At 41.3% G+C, this 24,331-nt stretch overlaps 3 protein-coding genes across 3 annotated transcripts; 2 read left to right on the forward strand and 1 right to left on the reverse strand.

Moving 5' to 3' along the window:
• Nucleotides 1–263: 263 nt before the first annotated feature.
• On the reverse strand, nucleotides 264–5,018 carry LOC138353082 (uncharacterized). The gene is made up of 5 exons (XM_069305734.1): nucleotides 4,750–5,018; nucleotides 3,496–3,648; nucleotides 3,060–3,234; nucleotides 1,089–1,191; nucleotides 264–816 (listed from the first exon to the last, which is right to left on the reverse strand). Exons 1-5 carry the CDS (start codon nucleotides 4,888–4,890, stop codon nucleotides 672–674), a joined length of 717 nt encoding a protein of 238 aa, XP_069161835.1. The 5' UTR covers nucleotides 4,891–5,018; the 3' UTR covers nucleotides 264–671.
• A 2,193-nt stretch (nucleotides 5,019–7,211) lies between these two features.
• Nucleotides 7,212–12,497, forward strand: LOC123770860 (uncharacterized). Its single transcript, XM_045763038.2, has 5 exons — nucleotides 7,212–7,357; nucleotides 8,510–8,620; nucleotides 9,209–9,383; nucleotides 10,911–11,013; nucleotides 11,861–12,497. The coding sequence occupies exons 2-5, from the start codon at nucleotides 8,510–8,512 to the stop codon at nucleotides 12,003–12,005; spliced, it is 534 nt and encodes a 177-aa protein (XP_045618994.2). The 5' UTR covers nucleotides 7,212–7,357; the 3' UTR covers nucleotides 12,006–12,497.
• A 5,506-nt stretch (nucleotides 12,498–18,003) lies between these two features.
• On the forward strand, nucleotides 18,004–24,279 carry LOC138353083 (uncharacterized). Its single transcript, XM_069305736.1, has 5 exons — nucleotides 18,004–18,109; nucleotides 21,325–21,450; nucleotides 21,936–22,110; nucleotides 22,991–23,093; nucleotides 23,359–24,279. Exons 1-5 carry the CDS (start codon nucleotides 18,053–18,055, stop codon nucleotides 23,501–23,503), a joined length of 606 nt encoding a protein of 201 aa, XP_069161837.1. The 5' UTR covers nucleotides 18,004–18,052; the 3' UTR covers nucleotides 23,504–24,279.
• The last annotated feature ends 52 nt before the right edge of the window (nucleotides 24,280–24,331 follow it).

The raw sequence follows: 24,331 nt of genomic DNA on the forward strand, positions 1-24,331 counted from the left end.
CGAAACGTCGTCGTCCCTTCACCTTCTAGTGTGTGGTCTGGTCAACACAGATAATGTACGTACACTATGTACACTACGTACACCGTACACTACGTACACCGTACACTACGTACACCGTACACTATGTACACTAACATGATCTCATCAACTGTCAGAGGCAAGAATACAAGGCATGCGGAAATACACAATATTAAAAAAAACAATAGAGACGACTGGAAGCAAATATAAAATCAACACAAAAAACGGGAAAATCATACACTTGGTCATTTCAATCTATATATTTATCTTGTAAATGGTAACGAGTTAGTTTCTGCAAGCGGCTTTACGAATAATAAATATACAAGATTACATGTAGAAAATATAAATATATATATTAACTTAAGTGTTGCATGTCCAAGAGATTTTGTGAGTTAATTGAATGTCAATTTAACTTTCAGTACATCATTTGGCAACAGCAGAGAGCTGGTACTATCGTTCTTTAACAGCATATACTGAAGACTGAAACCTGAGAGGCTGCTTAACGAGCCAATTATAGGCTTGATGATACAGAATGCAAAGTAATACGACCATGAGAAGCAATAGAATGAGATATGAGTATTATGTTCTATGCATGGAAAGTATCGTGGAGCGACAGTCCCGTGAGTAGCAAGGAGGCAGTTAACTGGGGCAGTTTAACCTCTACGTTCACAGATGACGGGTTTCACGTGGTGGCAGGCCACGTCGTGCCATTTGATGCCATCCTGGTAGAAGTTGTTAAGGACGGCCAGGCAGTTCTCTTGGCCGTTCTCACGGTTGTCGGGCTGAGGTCGACGGAGTCTGCAATATATAAAGACACTCCATCACTCCTGACATACCAATCAACACTCATTGCAGTGTATCTCACTTGTGTATATTTGTAACAAAGCCAAGAGCTGTATCTGTATAATTTCAATTATAAACATTTCTGTGCAATATAGCAAATGGAAGGTTAATTTCCCAGGTGCTTGATTATATCTGCGTGTCCTTGCTTGAGTCTGTTAAGGTGTGTCTTGATGAGTGTAAACAAATTTGATTGAGTGTGAATACGCAAGTGCGTATATTCAACATACCCTCCGGTGTGTGACCAGCCATTAACGTTAAAAGGTTCTCCGTTGAGCCATCTGAAGCCGGCGCCGGCTCTCACCCCGCCGGTCCAGATATATTGCAGCCGGTCTGTTCACACAACACAATGACAGATTTGTGACAGAAAAAATGTCAAGAAACAAAAAGAAACTGGAACCACGTAGGACTAAGGGAAAATAAGTACAGTATAACAGAGTTGTATGTTATCTTCACACATTATTTCAACCCAACGGAATTCTTTGATGAGTCCTTAAGCATAATTACTTTCATTATACTACTTTTAAAAACTTATTAATATATGTGCTCTTAACCCTTTCGCTGCAACTTTCGCCTTTGAACGTGAAAAATATATTAAGTTTATGGTGCGACTGGTATCTGTGGGCGCGTTCCTATCAGGATTAAGTAGATATCATCTGGGTTAGGTAGGTTAGTTTATCATCAGGGCAAATGGGGGGACCTTTGACAAGCCGCCGGGTTCCTGTCCTTGTCGAGGGCACTAGTGTTAGTGGCCCTCGGGGATATACAAGTCATCTGAGGTACGGTTGTGGCCTCGGGTCGACAGAGGTCTTAAAGTGGCCATAAGGAGATGAAATGTTTCAACTCAGGCAACCTGTCCTCTTAAAAAGAACGTCGCTTTTGGCCGTTTGCCCGTATGGCCGAATTTGGACGTAATTTGAAAATGAAAAAAAAATTAAAATAAATTTGGGATTTTTTTTTTTCAACAACAGTAAGTTAAGGGTCCTCTGATAGGTTAGGTGGGCAGGAAATTCTCATAAAGTTTCAAAACGTTAAGAAAAACGTTAATTTAAAGTGTCCTCTTATAACCTCTGCGCGTACGCCGGACAACTCAAATAGAAAACGGAACAGAACGTCACTTTTGTGAGTCGATTTCATTTCAAATTACGTCCAAATTTGGCCATAGCGCGCATACGGGCGGAAAGTGACGTTATTTTTAAGAGGACGGGTTGCACACATCTGTGACTAGATCGTGTCAGCTTCCTCGTCAAATTTCCTCCGACTGTGTAATTATTTGATTATTGGTCATGCCAATGGCGGACGATACAGAGTGCTAACAGAAAGTTGTCTGTGGAGGAGAATATGAGGGAGGGTGCATGATGTCTTGAGTATAGATGCAACATCAAATTTTCTCATCTTCCCACACCCCAGGACAAATCCATTTTGCTTTCCAATCCAACATAACATCCACATGATTTTCTATCATCTTGCCAACACCCAAAGTTCGGTCATTAGGAATTATGACCTTATTTTCCTTGTGGTCGACTTTTTATGTAACATATGATAAATAATTACGTTTTTAATTATTATTTCTTCGATAAGCTAAGAGGTGATCTATAGTGATCAGTGCAGTCGGCTCGCAACCTAATGGTCCCGGGTTCGACTGTCAGGCAGGACGAAGCGTTTGGTTGTTTCCTTGTACCTGGTGCCTCTGTTCACCTAACAGTACACAAAATATGATCCTGGGAGTTAAGAAACTGAGGAATGTAAGTTGTTGGCCTCCAAGTACCTTATTAAACCCAACAGTCTTCCTGCTCTCGACAATGGGACACTTAATCACTTCTCTCACCCACAACCAAATTTCGGCATCTAGAACTGTTTACGCATTTTTCTGCGTAATCTCAATATTTTTTTCTATACAACTTTATAAGGAAATAGTTTTACTATCGATAATTATTCAAAATAATATTTCTGTGATCCTTGAAGGTAAATATTAACTTCTCAGTTCACCGCGGCCAATGAATGACACCTTAAACACTTTCATTAATGTTCCTGAACTTCCATAATTTTCTCAATCAATTCATGACAATTATTTTGTTAATTTTCCCCAAAACGTAGATCGCTAGAAACGTATGAGCAGCCTAAGGGTTAAGAACGAATAAAAATGCAGATTAAGTCGAATAAGGTTGAGGCCATATACAAATAAAGGAAATGTAACTAACTTGAGCCAACAATGCTGTTGATGTACTGGAGCTCGTCAGGGGAGCTGATGCCCACAGGCTGCCACCCGCCGCCCAGACCTGTACACAAGCCGTGAGCCTGTCCGGCTGTGTACTTTCTTCCATTGTCGTGTCTCCAGGAGAAATAGTACTGACTCCCACCACGGGTGTCGTCAGCCTATAATACCAACATGTTCCTTAATCTCACCTATGAACACTTTTTACAAGTTTTTACACTTTTACTAGCACTTTAAATAATGTATATTTTGTTATATTAATTACTTTAATGTTACTTATTCACAGCATATAACAAGAACTTCTTGGAGCGGATCTCGAGCCTGATAAAACTGATTTAGGTGACACAAAAGATTGGATCATCAAATGCTGTAGCTTTTAGATATTTGTTGACACAAGTTGTTATAAACAAAGGTTTGCTCACCTGAGCACCAAAGCCTTGACGACCAAATTGCTGGCCACCAAAGGCTCGGGGTCTTTGGAACCCATTGAAGCCCGAGAACTGAGGTTGACGCCCGAAGAACTGGAACTGACAGGCCGCCAGCCCGACCAGAGTGAGTAGCAACACGATCTTCATCTGTGAAGTAGTGTGTGTAATCCTTGCCTTAACTCAGGGGTAACGGGGCCACATTCTTTATTTTACACATTTTTTCACGGATAAAATGAAAAAAAAATCAGTTTTATAAGCAAATGAAAGTTTTATCTGTTACAATAAGATGTAACTTATTATTTTTTGGTAATCATCATGATACGATTCAGCAATTTCCAAGAAACTTGCCTTGTGGCTATGTCCAAGAAAATTATCATTTTTTGGTAATCATCCTGATACGATTCAGCAATTTCCAAGAAACTTGCCTTGTGGCTATATCCAAGAAAATTATTCACATAGATTTAACAAACAGCAGGAAACAGGGACTTGTCTCTGAAGCCTCATGCACACTAGCACTGGTACACGGCAAGCGTGAGGTTCTTAAAAGCACATGCCACACGTGAATGAAATGAGGCTTCGCCAGACAACATTCTGGCTTGCAGACGAGTAGTCACAATAACGTGACCAAGCCACTTTGGTATGTTGTTATATAGGAACTGGGTGAGTCAAGAGGGTAGAAATAGCCTAAGCTACTCTATCCTTGTCTCAATAAACGTATTTGAACTTGAATTGGATGTGTTTAACTATCCGGCCGCGGGGCTAAGATTCACAACTGAGCGCAGTTGTAGTCAACTGTTTCTTCAGGGAATAGGTGGTAAGTGGAGGGCGTGGGGGTGACAGGGCGTGGAGATTATGGGGTGAGGGCATGGAGATTATGGGGTGAGGGCGTGGAGATTATGGGGTGAGGGCGTGGAGATTATAGGGTGAGGGCGTGGAGATTATAGGGTGAGGGCGTGGAGATTATAGGGTGAGGGCGTGGAGATTATAGGGTGAGGGCGTGGAGATTATTGGGTGAGTGCGTGGAGATTATAGGGTGAGAGCGTGGAGATTATGGGGTGAGGGCGTGGAGATTATGGGGTGAGAGCGTGGAGATTATAGGGTGAGGGCGTGGAGATTATAGGGTGAGAGCGTGGAGATTATGAGGTGAGAGCATGGAGATTATAGGGTGAGGGCGTGGAGATTATAGGGTGAGGGCGTGGAGATTATAGGGTGAGGGCGTGGGTGTGACAAGTCCCGTCAACCACCTACCTTGGCAGAAGTACAAGTGGTTGGCAGGACGCAGCTGCCGTCTATATTAACCTGATGGAGATCCAGTGGGTCAAGGAAGGTGTGGGAATCCACCTTCCTCCTTAACAACACAACTATCGCCACTCGGATCGCCATTACCATCCAGGGATCAGCAATGTAACCACCATCACGACCCCTACAATCCCCTTCTCACTCTCTCGGTGTTTAAAGTTAATCTAAATGGGCATAAAAAGCTGTAAATAATCCACAATCATGATGTCTCTCTTGTGAACAACGGCAACACCGGGTTTATTTACATTCAAGAGGAAAACGCTGCTCTTTTGTTTTATAAGCGTTACAGTATCTACATTCTACTCTCGTGATCATGAATTGTGTCCATATAAGCGGTATTACGGATAATGCAACTTACAATGACATTGTTCATCAGTACTTCACCTCAGATATTTGACTTCCTGTTTTTAAGATATGGTAGAGATTCACTTCCTCTGTCTGTCTGGGATTCTGGTCATGCATGCACTCAATTTTGGAGGTTACTTTGTTCTATGGTCACTATCGCCTTGAGGTCACCATATCCTCGTGGTTACCGTGTATTTGTGGTCACTATGTCCACGAGGTCACTATATCCATGTGTTCACTATGTCATGATTGTCATTATATTCTAGTGATTAATATGTCATTGTGTCCACTATGTCCTGGCAGCCACTATGCCCTGGAGGTCAATACGTCTTGATGGCCACTATGTACTTGCGGTAACTATGTTCTTATAGTCAGTATACACTAGGGGGTCACTATATCCTAGTGGTCACTATGTTCTGGTGGTCACTATATCCTTGTGGTCACTATGTCCTAATGGACACCATGTTCTACTGGTCCCTATATCCTGGTGGTCACTATATCCCATTCGTCATTATATCCTTTTGGTCACTATGCCCTGGTGATCTCACTATTCTAGTGGTCACAACGTCCTTGTGGTCACTATATTTTAGTAGTCAGTATATACCTGAGGTTCACTAGAAATACTTGTGACTAGTATATTCTTTTTATCATATATATATATATATATATATATATATATATATATATATATATATATATATATATATATATATATATATTATATATTTGTACCTAGTAGCCAGAACGTCGTACTTGGCCTACTATGTAAGGCCCTATTTGCCTGATAACCCAAGTTTTCCTGAATTTACAATTTTTTCGGATTTTTTTCTTATGAAATGGTAAATCTGTCCATTTCATTATGTATAAGTTAATTTGTTTAAATTTGAGTTAAAACTAACGAGGATATATGACCGAACCTAACCAACCCTACCTAACCTAACCTATCTTAATTAACTTAACCTAAACTAACACAACTAAGTCAATAAATTATGGTCTTAATATACTATAATAAAAATAATTCAAATAAACTAATTGGAAACAATTTATTGAAAATAAAGAAAATCACTCGGCCTATTAGGCAAATCGGTCCTTGCATAGTAGGCCGAGAAGTGCATTCTGGCTACTAGGTACAACATATATATATATATATATATATATATATATATATATATATATATATATATATATATATATATATATATATATATATGGACAGATTTACTTATGAAATGGACAGATTTACCATTTCATAAGAAAAAAAATCCGAAAAAATTGTAAATTCAGGAAAACTTGGGTTATCAGGCAAATAGGGCCTTACATAGTAGGCCAAGTACGACGTTCTGGCTACTAGGTACAACATATATATATATATATATATATATATATATATATATATATATATATATATATATATATATATATATATATATATATATGCATAAATATCCACTAGGAAAATGAAACAAAAATTCTGAACGTTTTCAACACATTATCAAGGAATACAGTATTTCTTGATAATGTGTTGAAACACGAAAATCTTCGGAATTATCGTTTCATTTTCCTAGTGGATATTTATGCACTATGTATAGTGCATAAATATTGTGTGTATGTATAATTGAATACACACACAATGCATATCCATAGATTGGAGGCCGCTATATATATATATATATACATATAGTCACCTCCAAGATTGAGAGCAAGCATGACCAGAATTAAAGACAGACAGAGGAAGTGAACTTCAATCATATATTAATATAGGAAGTCAAATGTCTGATGTGAAATACCGACTAATGTCATTATAAGAATTTTGTATTCCGTGATACACATGTGGAAAATTCTTGTTAACGAGAGGGAAAATTACGAATATACCACTGTAATTCTTTGAAATCAAATCAAGAACATCTTCCTCGAGAATGTTAATTGAAAATGTTGCCAGACCTCAGTAGTCAAATATCATGAGTGTAGATTATTTGATGCTTATGATGTTTTTTTAGATTAACTGAAAACAATGAGAGAGTGAGAAGGTGATTGTAGGGATCGTGATGGTGGTTACATTGCTGATCCCTGGATGGTAATGGCGATCTGAGTGGCGATAGTTGTGTTGTTAAGGAGGAAGGTGGATTCCCACACCTTCCTTGACCCACTGGATCGCCAACAGGTTAATATAGACGGCAGCTGCGTCCTGCCAACCACTTGTACTCCTGCCAAGGTAGGTGGTGGACGGGACCTGTTACACCCACAAGGTAGGTGGTGGACGGGACCTGTTACACCCACGCCCTGCCAAGCACACCCACACCCTCCCAATCACACCCACGCTCTCCCAATCACACCCACACCCTCCCAATCACACCCACGCTCTCCCAATCACACCCACGCCCTCCCAAACACACCCACGCCCTCCCAATCACACCCACGCTCATCATTCCCACGCCCTCATACTCCCTAGTTTTCACCACATGTGGGTACCGGAGCAGACGACTTCTGACTCCTGTTAGCAGTCTCAGAACTTCCCCTCTAACATTGGAAACCTTACCCACTAGTTTACTCTGAACACGATCCTCATGTCGACTCTAACCAGGTATACAATTACTGCTGGGTGAAGAGAAGCGAACAGTTGATGATTGGCGCTTAGTCAATCCTCCCTGGTCAGGACTCGAGCCAAGACCAAATCGTTTGCATTCCGATGGAGAGTATGTGTTATTATATAGCCTAAAGCGACCTCTAGCTACAGCTGGTCTCAAGTTGTGACCTAGTCACTTTTTTTTTATTAACACATTTAGGTACATCTTCATTTATGCAGCTACTCTAGACTATATGAAGGGGAGTACAGTGTCAGAAAACTAGTTACGTGATGCTAAAAATCCCCATCACACAGGATGGTTAGTCATGCAGAGGCATGTGATAAGTAGTCTGCACTGGCAGACTCTGGTGCATTATGAAGATATCATCATGAACACTAGAATAAGGCAGCAGTGATACTAAAAGTCCCCATCTCGCAGGATGGTTAGCCATACAGGGCTATACGTTCAGTAGCCTGCACTGGCAAATTTTCGGTGCACTATGAGGATATCCTCAAGAACACGAGAGTGAATAAAGTAATTGCAAAGCTTCAGGTACCTCATGCCAGCGGGTCTGAATAGCCTGATAACTGGGCATTCGGTGATATAGTGTGCAAGCTCATGCCCCAGTTCCTGCTCACAGAATTTGCACCTGGATTGGTCAAATGTACTTTACACGTGAGAAACCCTTAGCATGATAATCGCCAGACACCGCCCGATTGCCAAAAGGTGTTGTTATTGATAAGTTTTAACCACTGGAGCTGTTAAGGCCTGCATTACCATAATTATATTTTATTTCCCAGATGAAGGTCGTGTTGTTTCTCGCTGTGGTCGGGCTGGCAGCCTGTCAATTCCAAAATCGGTTCTCAGGCTTCGGTGGTCAAAACTTTGGCGGTCAAGGCTTTGGTGCTCAGGTGAGTTAATTATTATTTGAATCAACTTGATGCTTGTATCAACATACAAAACTACAGCATTTAATGATAAAAGTCAATAGTTAACTTTTGTGCCATCTTTCTCAGTCCTATCAGGCTGGTGATTCGGCCCCCGAAGGCTCGTGTTATATTATGTAACTAAGTAACATCAAGGTAATTAATATGTAATAAAATACACATTATTAATGTGACAATGTTTAACCATGAAGTAAATAATAAGTAGAAATTCCTTAAGTACTTTCTTGTTAATCAACACATCACCAGAAGGATGATATGTTGATTAACATGAAAGTACTTAATGAATTTCTTGTTTAATTTCCTTTCACGGTTACATAATATCACTTTATTCACCACGTGTAAGTTTCTATGTGATTTACACACACACATTATTCCAAGTGCCAATCATTCTCTGTAGGAAATGCTTACAGGTGATGCTAATATATATGATGGTACACAAAGGGTAACCACACCAACGTAATTACGTTTGTGTGTACATGAGAGAACACCCACCGCATAGGTTCGAGCCCTCACCACGGCTCCTACGGATTTTCATATATGCTGGTATTACAGGCTGACGACACCCGCGGCGGGAGTGAATATTACTTCTCCTGGAAACACGACGGAGGCAAAGATTACCCTGCCAATGCGGCTCACAGCTTGTGTACAGGTCTGGGCGGCGGGTGGCAGCCGGTGGGCATCAGCTCCGAAGATGAACTCAACTACATCAACGGCATTGTTGGCTCAAGTTAGTTACAATTGCTTTATTTCTCGATGACTTTAACCTCAGAACATTGAATCTATATTTAACCCGTTCTTAACCCTTACGCTGCTCAGTTTTGTTAAGCCACAGCTTTTATATATTTTTTCTGGAAAGTTGGAAAATTATACGTTCTTTGGAATTCATTGTGAAAATTTTGGCCATGATGACCAGAGAAGTGCACATTTGCTCTCAAGAGTCCAGGCACATAATTCGAATAATTAATAATATAAATTCTCATAAAGTTATATAGAAAAATAGTGAAATTGTGCAAGAAAACTAAACAAACAGATCAAATTGCCAAAGTTTGAGTGATATGTTTTTTCTGCATTGCAGTGTTCCTCATTTATCTGTGTATACACACTAAGAGTATGTTCAGGACTTCAGTAAACTTGTTGGTAAACTGCTGTGGTGGCCTCAATAACTCTTCCGAGGCTGATAGGCCATAAGCACGCAAACCATACCATTGTCAGGACCAGAAAGCTTGTTAGGCTATAATAGACTTCATGGCTTTAGAGAATTCTGGCGCGCAATGTGGGCAGACGAGTTACTGGCGGGAGATTTGAGGGAGTTCGTTATGGCGAGACTAGAGGAGAAGTTAGTTTATTTCATTTATTATCCGCCACATATCTATCCTGTGGGTGATAGTGGAAAAAGCTACAGAGGCACATAATGGGCTGAGGAACTGAACCCCAATCAGGAAGCTAACATGAAAATTTAAGGCGCATAAAATTCGAATTTCGCGTTTCAGTATGGAGATTGCGTTCTACTGAAGAATAAAAACAAAAAATCTTATTTTTTGTTTTGAAATGGGAGAAAAGTTGATGCATGCTGGTGTCTGATCAGCCCGTCCTCCTAAGGTTTCCCAACGTCAAGAAAACGGTCAAAATAAAGTGTCCTCTCCTGACCTACTAAAGGACTCAAACACAAACCGGGACAGCACGTCACTTTCGCCAGCAGCCTCCATTTTCTAGTACGACAATTTTTTTTTTTTTACTTTATGTAACACATACTATCGAAATGCGACGTTCTTTGAAAGACGACAGGTTGGTCTGATTGCATCACCACTCTGCCTCAGTCTCCCCTACACAACGTACTGTTGGCGGCCTTCTCAGTATCATGCACGATTTTCGAAAATTTGCATTCAGAGAGGCCCTTCGTGTATCTAATATTCAATTTATCAGTAACATCATTGGTATATATGACCCTTCGTGTATCTAATATTCAATTTATCAGTAACATCATTGAATAAACTAAGAATAGCCTCGAAAAACTGTCGTGGTTGAAGACACTCTCTCGTCGTAATTGATGGGTTAGCAGCGGAAGGGTTAAAAACCAATGACCACGTACGAATACCAATTATTCTTAAATAAAAATGTGTTGGGATGAAATGCTGTGAATTTATATATGACTTCATTATACCAGACGTATTTTATTTTTTGCGACACATTTCTAATTTATACTTTCGTCTCCTTGTATTGTTTTCCCGAATATGACTTTCTTTTGTGTGAGCAGACCGGCTGCAGTTCATCTGGACCGGCGGGGTGAGATCTGGCGCTACCTTCGCATGGATCAACGGTGAACCTTTCGGCGTTGTTGGCTGGTCACACACCGGAGGGTAAGTTCCATGCCCTCACGTGCGTGTTCAAACACAAACACACACACACACACACACACACACACACACACACACACACACACACACACACACACACACACTCATACACATCTCAGTTTCAAGTGTAGATATGATAGAGTCCAGTAGGCTCATAGACCTGTACACCGGTTGATTGACAGTTGAGAGACGGGACCAAAGAGCCAGAGCTCAACCCTCGCAAGCACAACTAGGTAACTAGGTAAGTACACAGGTCCGAGCAGACAGCGCTCTGGGTTTGTAATCTTAAGGGCCCAAGCTCGATTCCCGGGCGAAGCAGAAACGAATGAGCAGTCTCTTTCACCTGATGTCTTTGTTAACCTAGCAGTAGATAACTAGGGAGTTAGACAGCTACTGCGGGCTGCATCCTGGGGGAGGGGTGTTTGTGTGTTAGATATATATGTAGTAGATATCATAGATGACGAAAGGGAGGGAGTTAAACATTAAACACCTGACGGTTAGCGAAGTGGGATCCAAGAGGAAGCTTGATCCTGTAGGCACAACTAGTAAATACTCTCATACACACACACTTACACAGTAAGGTGAAGAAAGGACACTCAGATATAACCAAATATGATACGAGTAAACACATTCAATCTACTGTGCTTGCATTGCATCAATATGATTATAATGGACAATTGTTAGGCAGCTATTGACTGACATTGTATGTATACATAGGCGAGATACACTTCATTAAGTGTAGACTGGTATGTCAGGATTCATTGATAAAGATTAAGCCACCCAAGAGGTGGCACGGGCATGGATAGCCCGTAAAGGATATGTCAGAAGTGATGGAGTGTATATTTTGCAGACTCGGCCGACCTCAGCCCGACAACCGTGAGAACGGCCAAGAGAATTGCTTGGCCATCCTCAACAACTTCTACCAGGACGGCATCAAATGGCACGACGTGGCCTGCCACCACGTGAAACCCGTCATCTGTGAACGTCGAGCTTAAGCTGCCCCGTAAACTGCCCCCCTGCTACTCACGGAACTGTCGCTCCACGATACTTTCTATGCATGAGTTTGGAAATACTCGTATCTCATTCTAATGCTTCTCGTCGTCTTATTACTTACATTTCATTCTGCATCATCAATCCTATAACAATATATGATTATATATGAGGCTACACAATATTGTGTAGGCTACACAATATTGTGTAGCCTCTCACTACCGTCCCAGGTTTCTGTCTACATTATATGCTGTCGAAGGACAGTATTAACAGCTCTTGCCAAGTGATTTACTGAAAATTAACACTTGTAGTTTTCCTTTTGTCTTGTGAGATATGAGAAATTTTCCTCACCAAACTCCTACTCCTTGATTGCATTATCAACATTTTCGAATGTGTATATTTATATTTATATTTTCTCCATTTAATCTTTATATTTATTTTTCGTAATTCCGCTTGCGGAAACTAGTAATATTTAGAAAATAAATTCATAGATTGTATGACATGATTTTTTTTTACTTTTTTTCCCCTTGCTTTAATAATGACTGAGCCTTGTGTCTGCTGTTGTCCTGCTGTTTGTCTCTACTGTTATCACATCTATGATATCTGCTTGCCTTGCATACTTCTGATTTACAATTGATGAGACAATTAGTTTGCTCAACCACTGCTGTAAAAACACTTGTGGGTTGAGGTAAGTGTTCAGGAATGTATTAGACTAGCAACTTCCAGTCCCCAATTACTGAAGAGGAGGAAATAAGTATGAGTAATATCTTTACCCTTAGGGGGGCACTGTGAGGGACTTGTAGCTAGCCTCGCTTCACCACACTTCACGAGAAAATAAATTGCTTCTAATCTGGTACTCACGAAGAGGGTAATGTTATGTTCCTCACCTGCAACACTACCAAGGAGACCCAGGTACCTTCACAGACAGCTCCAACTCATCATTGACCCTCCAAAATATTAACGTATGTTTGAGTTCTTGCTGTACACCTGCCCCCACCACAATCTGCTGAGCCCACCAACAGCCAGCTTATCGGTCTCACTGAAATCGCGGTCTTTAGAATTCTGTGCCAACAATCATGTAATAATTTGCGGTTTGTGGTCTTCTACCCAGTGACAACCCTTGGATCAAAATCTGTTCAAAAAGGGGTCTTGTGATCGGGCCTCAAGAGAGGTTATGTACCTCTGTCGTGTTTTGGTGACCCAGTTACAGAGATACTAGTAAACCCGCTGGTTTACCACTATCTCACACTACTACTCCTTGGAGACAGCTGTCGGCACTGTTTCTGAGGCATAAAATATGGTCTGTAAACATGTCTGACGTCCGCCGGTAAGGCTAACACGTGATCCCTGTTGTTGTTGTTATAGATTCAGCTACTCGGAACTCGGAACAAGTTCCAAGTAGCACGGGCTATGGTGAGGCGGTAACCTGATCCCATGCACGTCAGGATCGCTACCGACCTCCACCAGTTACCGTTGTCTTCATCCCACCGCTGCCACCATTGTAACACGGGTGGGGCTTCGTTCTTATGTTAATCTTCTTACCTTCACTCCCGTCCGTAATCTTTATTCTCTTACTCAAACCAAGGGACCCCAGAGCTATACTTGAGCCGACCCCACGCCACGTGGTCTTAAACCGTTGACCGGCTTAAGATTCTACACCCCTTATTACGTGAAAACAGACTTCTAGCAAAACTCTAGAATCGCCTTGCGCTGCCACCACCAGACCCTTACCACTGAGCAATAACCGAGGTCTGGATCGATCATGCTAAATCAATAAACCTTGGGGCTTGATCCCCACTAGTAATATATAGGAGGGATGAATTTTATGTTAAAAGTGCGGAATTATTAAAATCAAAGGGATAATGAATTCTTACTTGGAGTTAGAATCTGCGGCCCAACTCAACTCGGCCTCGAGGGCACCACGTGGTCCGGGACATATAAATAAATTACATAAAATGGAAATTAATAAAAAGACAATTTACTAGCTAAATGGTTTATTCAAAACTAAACAAAATCTAAAATCAAAGCACTCCCTGGCTGAACACTTCCCTGGCGTAAAAGGGCAATGAGATGCACTAATTCCCTATACCAAACTCCTAGCAACTCTACCTTTTAGACGACCAGCTCTGTGTACTTGTCTAGGGGCAGGTGGGTCGAGGTCACCTGCCCCGGCCGCTCTTAGTTCCACACTGTCTACCCGAGTCGCTCTGTCCTACCCAGCAGCAAGCTGGGGTATCCCTACGCCTGGCTTTACTACGTTACTCGTAGGGGTTTAAGTTTAACAACTAATCTCTGTTGTACTGAACAACCCAGATTGGTTGAATTCTTTTAACTTAAGTTAATTGCACAAGCATCTTAGGGAAGAGCTATTTCCGATTACAAAATGGCTATTTGACCTTTGAGAAATACAAAAAATATGGAGCTTTGGTGACCCTTGTGACCTAAGGTCGCCCAAATTATTCCGCGGCTGAGACTAGTCCCGCTAGTGACGTCACTGATGGTGACTTACTCATTCCTGACAATTTAGGATACTCTAGATACTATAAACAGTAATACTATACAATTTGAATGAAGACTAATTTCTCTAAATTACTGAATAATGTGAAATAATTCATTATACGAAACTGTAATACAAGGCGCCAGTTATTTCAACCGCCAATCCCCCCAGGGGATGCTCCCAGGTCCCTACACATGGTTCCACTTCCCACTCTCCCATGCGCAGATAGAACATTCTCGGTCATTCCTACAACAACTAGTTTGTTACATTGTCAACCACAATAAACACGCATAATAGCCATTTATTCACTTGGGCTTTAGGAGCCTCGAACCGACGACCCGCTAAATTCCACCCCAGCTTAATTTTTGTCTGTAGGGATAACGTTCCCTACAGACAAAAATCAGAAAATACAATTGACAATCTACTACAAAAACAAAACAAAAAACGGCCAACCTACTTATGAAAAACTCCCCAGACACCAAACAGAATGTCTTGAAGGAAACCAACGTCGTCTATACCTTCACATGCCCGCTTGGGGACTGTAAGCCCCAAAGAACTCAGTATATAGGCAAGACAACAACGTCTCTTTCTATGCACAAACAACAGGGCTCCATCAAGGAACATATAATCTCTTCTCACAACCAGACCATCACCAGAGAAATCTTAACAAGCAACACAGAAATCATCAATAAATACAGCGATAGCAGGAGACTCGACATCAGCGAGGCACTACACATCAAAATGTCAACACCAGTAATCGACAGCCAATTAATGCACAACTATATTCTACCCACTTCAAGACCCTGAACCAATATGGAAGCAGCAAGAGGAAGTATGGACCAATAGGCCTTCTGCAGTTACTTCCATTCTTATGTCCTCATACCCATTGTTTCGTGTTCTGTCGTATGTTTCATCTCACCCAAAACTTTTGTGCCATATCACCTCACCCAAAAACGAGTATACGTATGAATGTATTTTGTATGTAAATCAGGTATTTGAGAATGTAGTAGGAATTACGAAACGCGTTAAGGCGTCAGACTAGGAATAAAAAGAATGAATTTTGGAGAGTTACTTTATCAATTACCCTCAACAGTGAAGAAGAACGAAAGAAATATTGAGAAGATTCGTGTTAGAATTATTAATCTTACCCTTTCGGTTATATTCAACAACATAGGTTTACAAGAAAGACTGCTACCAAAATATACTTATATATATATATATATATATATATATATATATATATATATATATATATATATATATATATAACTGAAAACTCACACCCCAGAAGTGACTCGAACCCATACTCCCAGAAGCAACGCATCTGGTATGTACAAGACGCCTTAATCCACTTGACCATCACGACCGGACAAAATGAGGTGATAGCCGAGGCTATTTGAACCACCCCACCGCCGGCACTCGGATAGTTATCTTGGGCATAGCATTTTACCAAATCACCTCATTCTTTGGGGCAACACGTGAGGAACACAAATGCGAACAAGCCTGAATGGTCCCCAGGACATATGCAACTGAAAACTCACACCCCAGAAGTGACTCGAACCCATACTCCCAGAAGCAACGCATCTGGTATGTACAAGACGCCTTAATCCACTTGACCATCACGACCGGACAAAATGAGGTGATAGCCGAGGCTATTTGAACCACCCCACCGCCGGCACTCGGATAGTTATCTTGGGCATAGCATTTTACCAAATCACCTCATTCTCAAATCATTCTCAAATCACCTCATAACTATCCGAGTGCCGGCGGTGGGGTGGTTCAAATAGCCTCGGCTATCACCTCATTTTGTCCGGTCGTGATGGTCAAGTGGATTAAGGCGTCTTGTACATACCAGATGCGTTGCTTCTGGGAGTATGGGTTCGAGTCACTTCTGGGGTGTGAGTTTTCAGTTGCATATGTCCTGGGGACCATTCAGGCTTGTTCGCATTTGTGTTCCTCACGTGTTGCCCCAAAGAATGAGGTGATTTGGTAAAATGCTATGCCCAAGATAACTATCCGAGTGCCGGCGGTGGGGTGGTTCAAATAGCCTCGGCTATCACCTCATTTTGTCCGGTCGTGATGGTCAAGTGGATTAAGGCGTCTTGTACATACCAGATGCGTTGCTTCTGGGAGTATGGGTTCGAGTCACTTCTGGGGTGTGAGTTTTCAGTTGCATATGTCCTGGGGACCATTCAGGCTTGTTCGCATTTGTGTTCCTCACGTGTTGCCCCAAAGAATGAGGTGATTTGGTAAAATGCTATGCCCAAGATAACTATCCGAGTGCCGGCGGTGGGGTGGTTCAAATAGCCTCGGCTATCACCTCATTTTGTCCGGTCGTGATGGTCAAGTGGATTAAGGCGTCTTGTACATACCAGATGCGTTGCTTCTGGGAGTATGGGTTCGAGTCACTTCTGGGGTGTGAGTTTTCAGTTGCATATGTCCTGGGGACCATTCAGGCTTGTTCGCATTTGTGTTCCTCACGTGTTGCCCCAAAGAATGAGGTGATTTGGTAAAATGCTATGCCCAAGATAACTATCCGAGTGCCGGCGGTGGGGTGGTTCAAATAGCCTCGGCTATCACCTCATTTTGTCCGGTCGTGATGGTCAAGTGGATTAAGGCGTCTTGTACATACCAGATGCGTTGCTTCTGGGAGTATGGGTTCGAGTCACTTCTGGGGTGTGAGTTTTCAGTTGCATATGTCCTGGGGACCATTCAGGCTTGTTCGCATATATATATATATATATATATATATATATATATATATATATATAAAATAAAGTACAATCAGTGTAATACAGCACTTGAATATGTAGGCAGGAAGATGACATATGAGGTCATCTCTTTGTAATATTTGTAATAACAATCTCTTTGTAATATCGGTTCATGAACATAGAACAAGAGGCAACTCCGGAAGACCTAATGGTCAATACAACTGAGGATGAAACTGCAGAAAGCCTAATGACCAATACATGCGAGTTCTAAGGAGCACTAATGGGTTATTTGTGTATTCTCTTACAAAGATTTTTTTAATTGAAAAATTAAAATGGATTCAAATTGTACAAACCATTACTTATATTCAAATTGTATGGCTTTGTAATTTATATCACAGTAGATTCAGTATTTCTATTGAAAATGATTTTACAATTTCTTTTTGAAGACCTCTCTCTGTTAATTTTTTGAGAATTTTCTGAGAAATGAATAAATAAATTAAATATATTGATTTAAATATATTACAAATCATGCAACTTGGAAAATATAAAATGTTTCTTTCCACATGATACAATTTTTTTGTCATAGTAGCATAATTCATCTCTTTCTTTCAATACTGTTTAGAACAAAAAAATATGTATACGATATAAAGTCTACACATTAAAAAATAGCGATGTGTGGGATGTGGAAATCGTGACATTGCTGATCCTGAAATGAGAATGACGAGAGTAAATTGTTGTGTTGAGCAGGAGTGTGGAGTCACGCAGCTTCCCATCGACTAGTATATAAGGCGGCCACTGCGTTACGGCAAGCACTTCCACCCCCGCTAAGGCAGGTGAAGAACGGATGCTGAGATCAACCACACCTTTACTCAACCGTCCCGTACATCACTCCCTCTTTACCGTAAGTCATCCGTGTCTCCCGTACTCATCATGAGGTCTCAGTATATCGCGAGGATATATAAAAACAAGTGTATTTGACAGGTTGCGACGGTGTGAGGCAACAGTGGGAAATATCAATGAGAAAAAATATCTTTGGAAGCAATGTTGGTGTTGGCGTCCAGTGACCCGGACGGCCACCACGGGGGTCCCTTTCTCCGGACTGTCATTCCAACTTGGCAACCTGCCTCCAGGTTCCATTATTGTTGCTAATTGTTACGTGAAGCCTCATCATTCCCCCCCGATTTCATCACACCCACGCCCTCCCTCCCCCATCACCACACACTGACCCAATAACGCACAAGGCCTCCGTCACCTTGCCAAATCCTCTCCGGAACTAAGTATCGGTGAGTTATTGAGGCAACGCAGGTTGATAGTCCCACAATTACTGTGTTGGTAATCGTGGAAGAGAATGTTCGTTCTCTTGTTATTCCATTGTGCTGCTGCCGTGGATGGTGTACACGTTAAGCTCTCTTGGGTCCGACTAATAATTGGGTGGGTGACCACATGGATTCAGCTTCACCTTCAGCTGCCTTTCATTGAGAGGACAGCTAGGCAAACTGCTGCCTTCTACAATTTTAGTACTGAATGCGACCAATAACGCAAACGTCAGGAAAATTACAACCCACATCATGTGTAACACAACAAAACCGGCCAGAATGCGAGGGATAATGAGCTAGACCTCACTTGCACTCTATATTAGGTAAGCCTACCTATACTTTCCCGATTCTTTGCTACACGTTTTTACAGAGAAAAGGAGGGTAGAAATAGCCTAAGCTAATCTATCCTTTTGAGATGACCCTCTGTCCTGCGTGACAGTGAATACCAGCATTATCCTCACTTTAATAAGACTTAATCGAAATCCTCAGATTAGGCAAAATTGTAATTAATTTTGTCAATGAGGATGTTAGTAATAATAATTTCAGATGTATTTTATGGTCTCAATAAACGTACTTAAACTTTAAAGATAAAAATGCATCCCCAAAGGACGGAGTAGCTTAGGCTACTTCTATCCTTCAGCATTCAAAGTAAGAATATTACCCAAAATATTATTTTAAACTCAGACTAATACTTTGTTTAACTTTTCAAGATTATGTATTATTCAGTAAGCATGATGACCAAACCACATGTCGGAAAATAAAGAGGCGACGACGTTTCGGTCTAGCCTGGATCATTATTAAGTTATAGAGAAAAAAGAGAGAGGATTGATTTGACTGATGAAGATTAAGCCACCCAAAAGTGGCATGGGCATGAATAAGTGGTACGGGCAAGGGTAAGTGGTAGATTTTTGGAGTGAATGTCATCTTTGGTCGTGTCATAGAAGAGAGTAAGGGACAGGCAAATAAGGTAGAAGGAGACGACAGGTGAGGAAAAAAAAATATGAATAAGAATAGGAGAAAGGTAAAAATAAGAGACGAGGCAAGATAATGAAAATGGGGTCGCGAATAAGAGAAGGGGGAATGATAAAAGGTAAAGAGTAAAGGGGCACAGCTTATTTAACCGCTATTTAACTCAAACAAAATAATTAAGACCACATCTGACCTATTCATATAACTTACCCCATCTAGGCAGTCATAGAAAACGCAAACGTTGCAGCAAAGAAACAGCAGCAGTCAGATAGTCATCAACACAACATTCAGCCAATGCATCAAAGCTACCTGAAAAAACAAACATGCAAGCCTTGCCAAATCATCACCAGTGACTCGCCTCCCCAACATCACCCATCGTGCAGTCACCGGGAGGAAGATCATGTAAAGAAATTGAAGAACTCAATCGCTTGAACAACGTATCATGAAGAACTCAGTCGCTTGAACAACGTATCATGAAGAACTCAGTCGCTTGAACAACGTATCATGAAGAACTCAGTCACTTGAACAACCTAAGCAACTAGCCTAACCGACAGAGACCAATACTTAGAAAAACGTCCTTATTACGGTGCTTCAATATTTACTTAAACTCCGCAATTTTGACGGATTGGATGATTCCTATAAAAGTGCGATGATGCGTACGCTTCCCAGATTTCATTTTTTATATTATTTTTATTATAAATGATTTAATTTTATATTTAAGAAGACGATATGGTAATCACACATTATGCTCATGAAATTCTTCTCATTGTTCTTAAATTATGAGCCCGTTCTCAGTATAGTCATTAGCTCGAGATACCAAATCTATTCTCATGCCAACTGGCTAGTTATCTCGATATTTATGATGGTCTGAAAGAATATAATACGGTTCCAATAATAGTTTACTTGTAGACTGAGAAGTAAACTTTTGTCCTAAACAAAGAATATTCTCAAGTTATAACTTTATTCAATTATAAATCATTAATTTAGGATATAAAAAGAGGTTATGTTTATATAATTTTCTTTGAAACGGTCTAAAGAATTTGGTTTTCCGAAAATAAAATTCTAGGGGATACTCAAGTAGTTTTCAAATTTCATATTTCACGTTTTGAGATTAATACACCATATTAAGTAACCCAACGTAAGGAAACCTAACCTAAACTATCATTAACCCAATGTAGCCTTAACCTAACCTTACCACTGATAAGGAGCAGATAATAGCACAAACTACATATCAGTTTTGAAGTGATTACCTCCACGGTACCTCCTCCCTGACGACAGGTTGCAAATTATATGTAAATTCTAATTTAAAATACAAAATTAAGTCTGGCTACAGTTAGTATTACCATCGTGAGTTCTGGACAAAGTCAGCAAATTACTATAAACCTTCGACATTTGCAAAAAAAAAAGATATTGTTGGTATGCAGGATTTGAGTCACAATAACGTGGCTAAAATATGTTGACCGGACCACACACTAGAAGGTGAAGGGACGACGACGTTTCGGTCCATGCTGGACCATTCTCAAGTCGATTGTGCCCCAACCGTTCACCCTAGCAGTAAACAGGTACCTTTTGGTATCTATTTACTGCTGTTGGTTGTAGCCTGGAGGAGATTAGTACTTAGTCTAGGGGCACCTCGACATCCTGGACCATTCTCAAGTCGATTGTGACTTGAGAATAGTCCAGGACAGACCGAAACGTCGTCGTCCCTTCACCTTCTAGTGTGTGGTCTGGTCAACATACTGTTGGTACATTTTTACCTTCACAAAAGGATATTCCAGAAGCTGGAGAAGTTGTGCTGCTACTGTGTTACAACTTGTACTTTATTTTCCAGATGAAGATCTTGTTGCTGTTGACTCTGGTCGGGCTGGCGGCCTCCCAGTTCTCATTCCGGAGACAGCGCGTCAGGAACCGGAGACCTGGGTTCCAGGGCCCTCAGAATCAGTTCTCTGGTGGCCAGGTTAGCAAGCTGCCACATTCTATTGTCATATTTGTTTCCTTCCTCAGTATGAATTACATCAGCTTCGGGATTTGGGTAACAAAACGTCGTTATTATCAGCTATCATCATCTCCACTTCTTAGAGTCTGACCCACTTGCGATCAAGCACCCTGCGCCATGTAAAAAAAATTGTAATTAAAAGGTGTAATAAGATTAAGATTGATCTGTTTTATGTAAGATCAAGATTAATATGCAGGCGATGAGCCACAATAACGTGGCTAAAGTATGTTGACCAGACCACACACTAGAAGGTGAAGGGACGACGACGTTTCGGTCCGTCCTGGACCATTCTCCAGTCGATTGAGAATGGTCCAGGACGGACCGAAACGTCGTCGTCCCTTCACCTTCTAGTGTGTGGTCTGGTCAACAATCAAGATTAATCCCAGTGTGATTTGTTCTACGTAGAATATATCTGATGTTAACTTATAAATATGTTGATATTATAGGTTGACGACACCCGCGGTGGGAGTCAGTACTACTTCTCCTGGAGACACGACAATGGCAGGAAGTACACCGGCGGACAGGCTCACGGCTTGTGTACAAGTCTGGGCGGCGGGTGGCAGCCTGTGGGCATCAGCTCCCATGACGAGCTCCAGTATATCAACAGCATTGTTGGCTCAAGTTAGTTCTCGTTGCCTCTGTTAGTGTTTCCACACAGTGTGAGTGTATGTGTGTGACTCAGTATGCTATGTCGTCGGCTCACAACCGTTCATCCCAGCAGTAAACAGGTACCTTTTGGTATCTATTTACTGCTGTTGGTTGTAGCCTGGAGGAGATTAGTACTTGGTCTAGGGGCACCTCAACAAGTCTTGCAGGCTTCCTGTCCCCGACTATAGACAACAAATATACATATGAAACGCATGACTTTCGTTTGGTGTTGGGCATAAAGGTTATCAACCTCTGGAAGGTTATTAAGGCAACGCAATAACTGACCAACCAGCAAGAATACTTTCGTCCTGGACATAGTCTGAGGGCTGAACTCTCAGAGTGCATACACCAAGAAGCGACATATACAGCTCTGTGTATATGTCCCGGTTAGGTACTCCCTTTCGTATTTAACCTGTATTCCGTCTTCGATTTTTGTACATTTTTTACAATTTATGAATTGCAGGTTAATACAGCATGCGACACATACTATGCACACAAATACACAGCACATATAACTGGATGAGGTTCTGAGAGTTCTACTCCCCAAGCCCGGCCCGAGGCCAAGCTGGACTTGTCGGGAGTTTGGTCCAACAGGCTGTTGGTTGGAGCGACCTGTAGGCCCACATATCCATATCTCAACCCGGTTGATCCAGCATTTCTCGTGGAAAAACAAAAACAAAAGCACTTTTTTGTAAGACATCCTATGTTTCATATACAAAACATACGACGTACTACTGAACAAAGCCTGTAAAACCCATTGATCCTTTACCAGTGATTTTGTTTATAGATGAACATTTTTTTTTAGTTTCATTTCCCATTTACGAATAAATATGCATTTGTTTTGCTTGAACAGACCGGCTGGAGTACATCTGGACCGGCGGGGTGAGAGATCGCGCCGGCTTCAGGTGGCTCAACGGAGAACCTTTTAACGTTGTTGGCTGGTCACACACCGGAGGGTGAGTTGAATATACGCACTTGCGTATTCAAACACACATTCATATATGTACGCACTAGATATGCTACATAAGTAGACACAAGAACACGTACATATCGCATACGAGGCAATATACAAGCATTACATTTAATACTCTTGTATTGCATCGGAATGTTTACACCAGAGCTTCAGGCAGCTCTTAGCTCCTGTCAGACGTATACATAAGATACACTGTAGAAAGTGTAGATAAGTATGCCATGAGTGATGGAAGTATATGTGTGTTGCAGAGCTAATCGACCTCAGCCCGACAACCGTGAGAACGGTCAAGAGAACTGCCTGGCCGTCCTCAATAACTTCTACGGTGATGGCGTCACATGGCACGACGTGGGCTGCCACCACACAAAGGCCGTCATCTGCGAACGTCGTGCATAAATACCACAATAAACCACCTCTCTTTCCCTCTACCACTTGGACTGGACGGTAGAGCGACGATCTCGCTTCATGCAGGTCGGCGTTCAAGCCCAGACCGTCCAAGTGGTTGGGGCACCATTCCTTCCCTACCCTGTCCCATCCCAAATCCTTATCCTGACCCTTTTCAAGTGCTACATAGTCGGTAACCAGACCACACACTAGAATGTGAAGGGACGACGACGTTTCGGTCCGTCCTGGACCATTCTCAAGTCGATTGTGAGCTACATAGTCGTAATAACTTGGCGCTTTCCACTGATAATTCTATTCCCCTCTCGCTCTCTCACACAGACTCTTCCCTCATTGAAACCTGTCATCTGAAGGAACAGGAATTTCTTTTTCATTATCTCTTGCCAATTCAGAAAAAAGCTTGTTGTTTCTAACTCTCACGTTTTAACACAATCATCCTTCTGCGAGTCTGTCCCAGTAATGGCGTGTCCTGTACACTCTTCTCGTCATAAGTTATCGTTAATCTTTGCTATGTGTTAATGGGAACGTCAAGGGATATACCAGAAGTTAACTTGAAGCTTTCTATATCTTTTCTCTAAAGTTGTAGCACAATGGCATGAGACGAAGAGATATCAAGATCCAGAGTTAACAAAAAAAGAGCTCTCAATTATTTTATTGGGGATTATCCCACGTTTATTTGTTATTTTCTACAAGTGATTTAATATATTTATTTTTCCAGAACATTCTTTATGTCAACTAACCTGTTACCGTTGGCAAGATAAATATATAAATTGGATGAAACGTTGTGGTGTTTTTGTTTTTTGTTCCTTTTTTGTATCCATT

The sequence above is a fragment of the Procambarus clarkii genome, chromosome 56 (assembly GCF_040958095.1).
Source record: "Procambarus clarkii isolate CNS0578487 chromosome 56, FALCON_Pclarkii_2.0, whole genome shotgun sequence".
Lineage (NCBI taxonomy): Eukaryota > Metazoa > Arthropoda > Malacostraca > Decapoda > Cambaridae > Procambarus > Procambarus clarkii.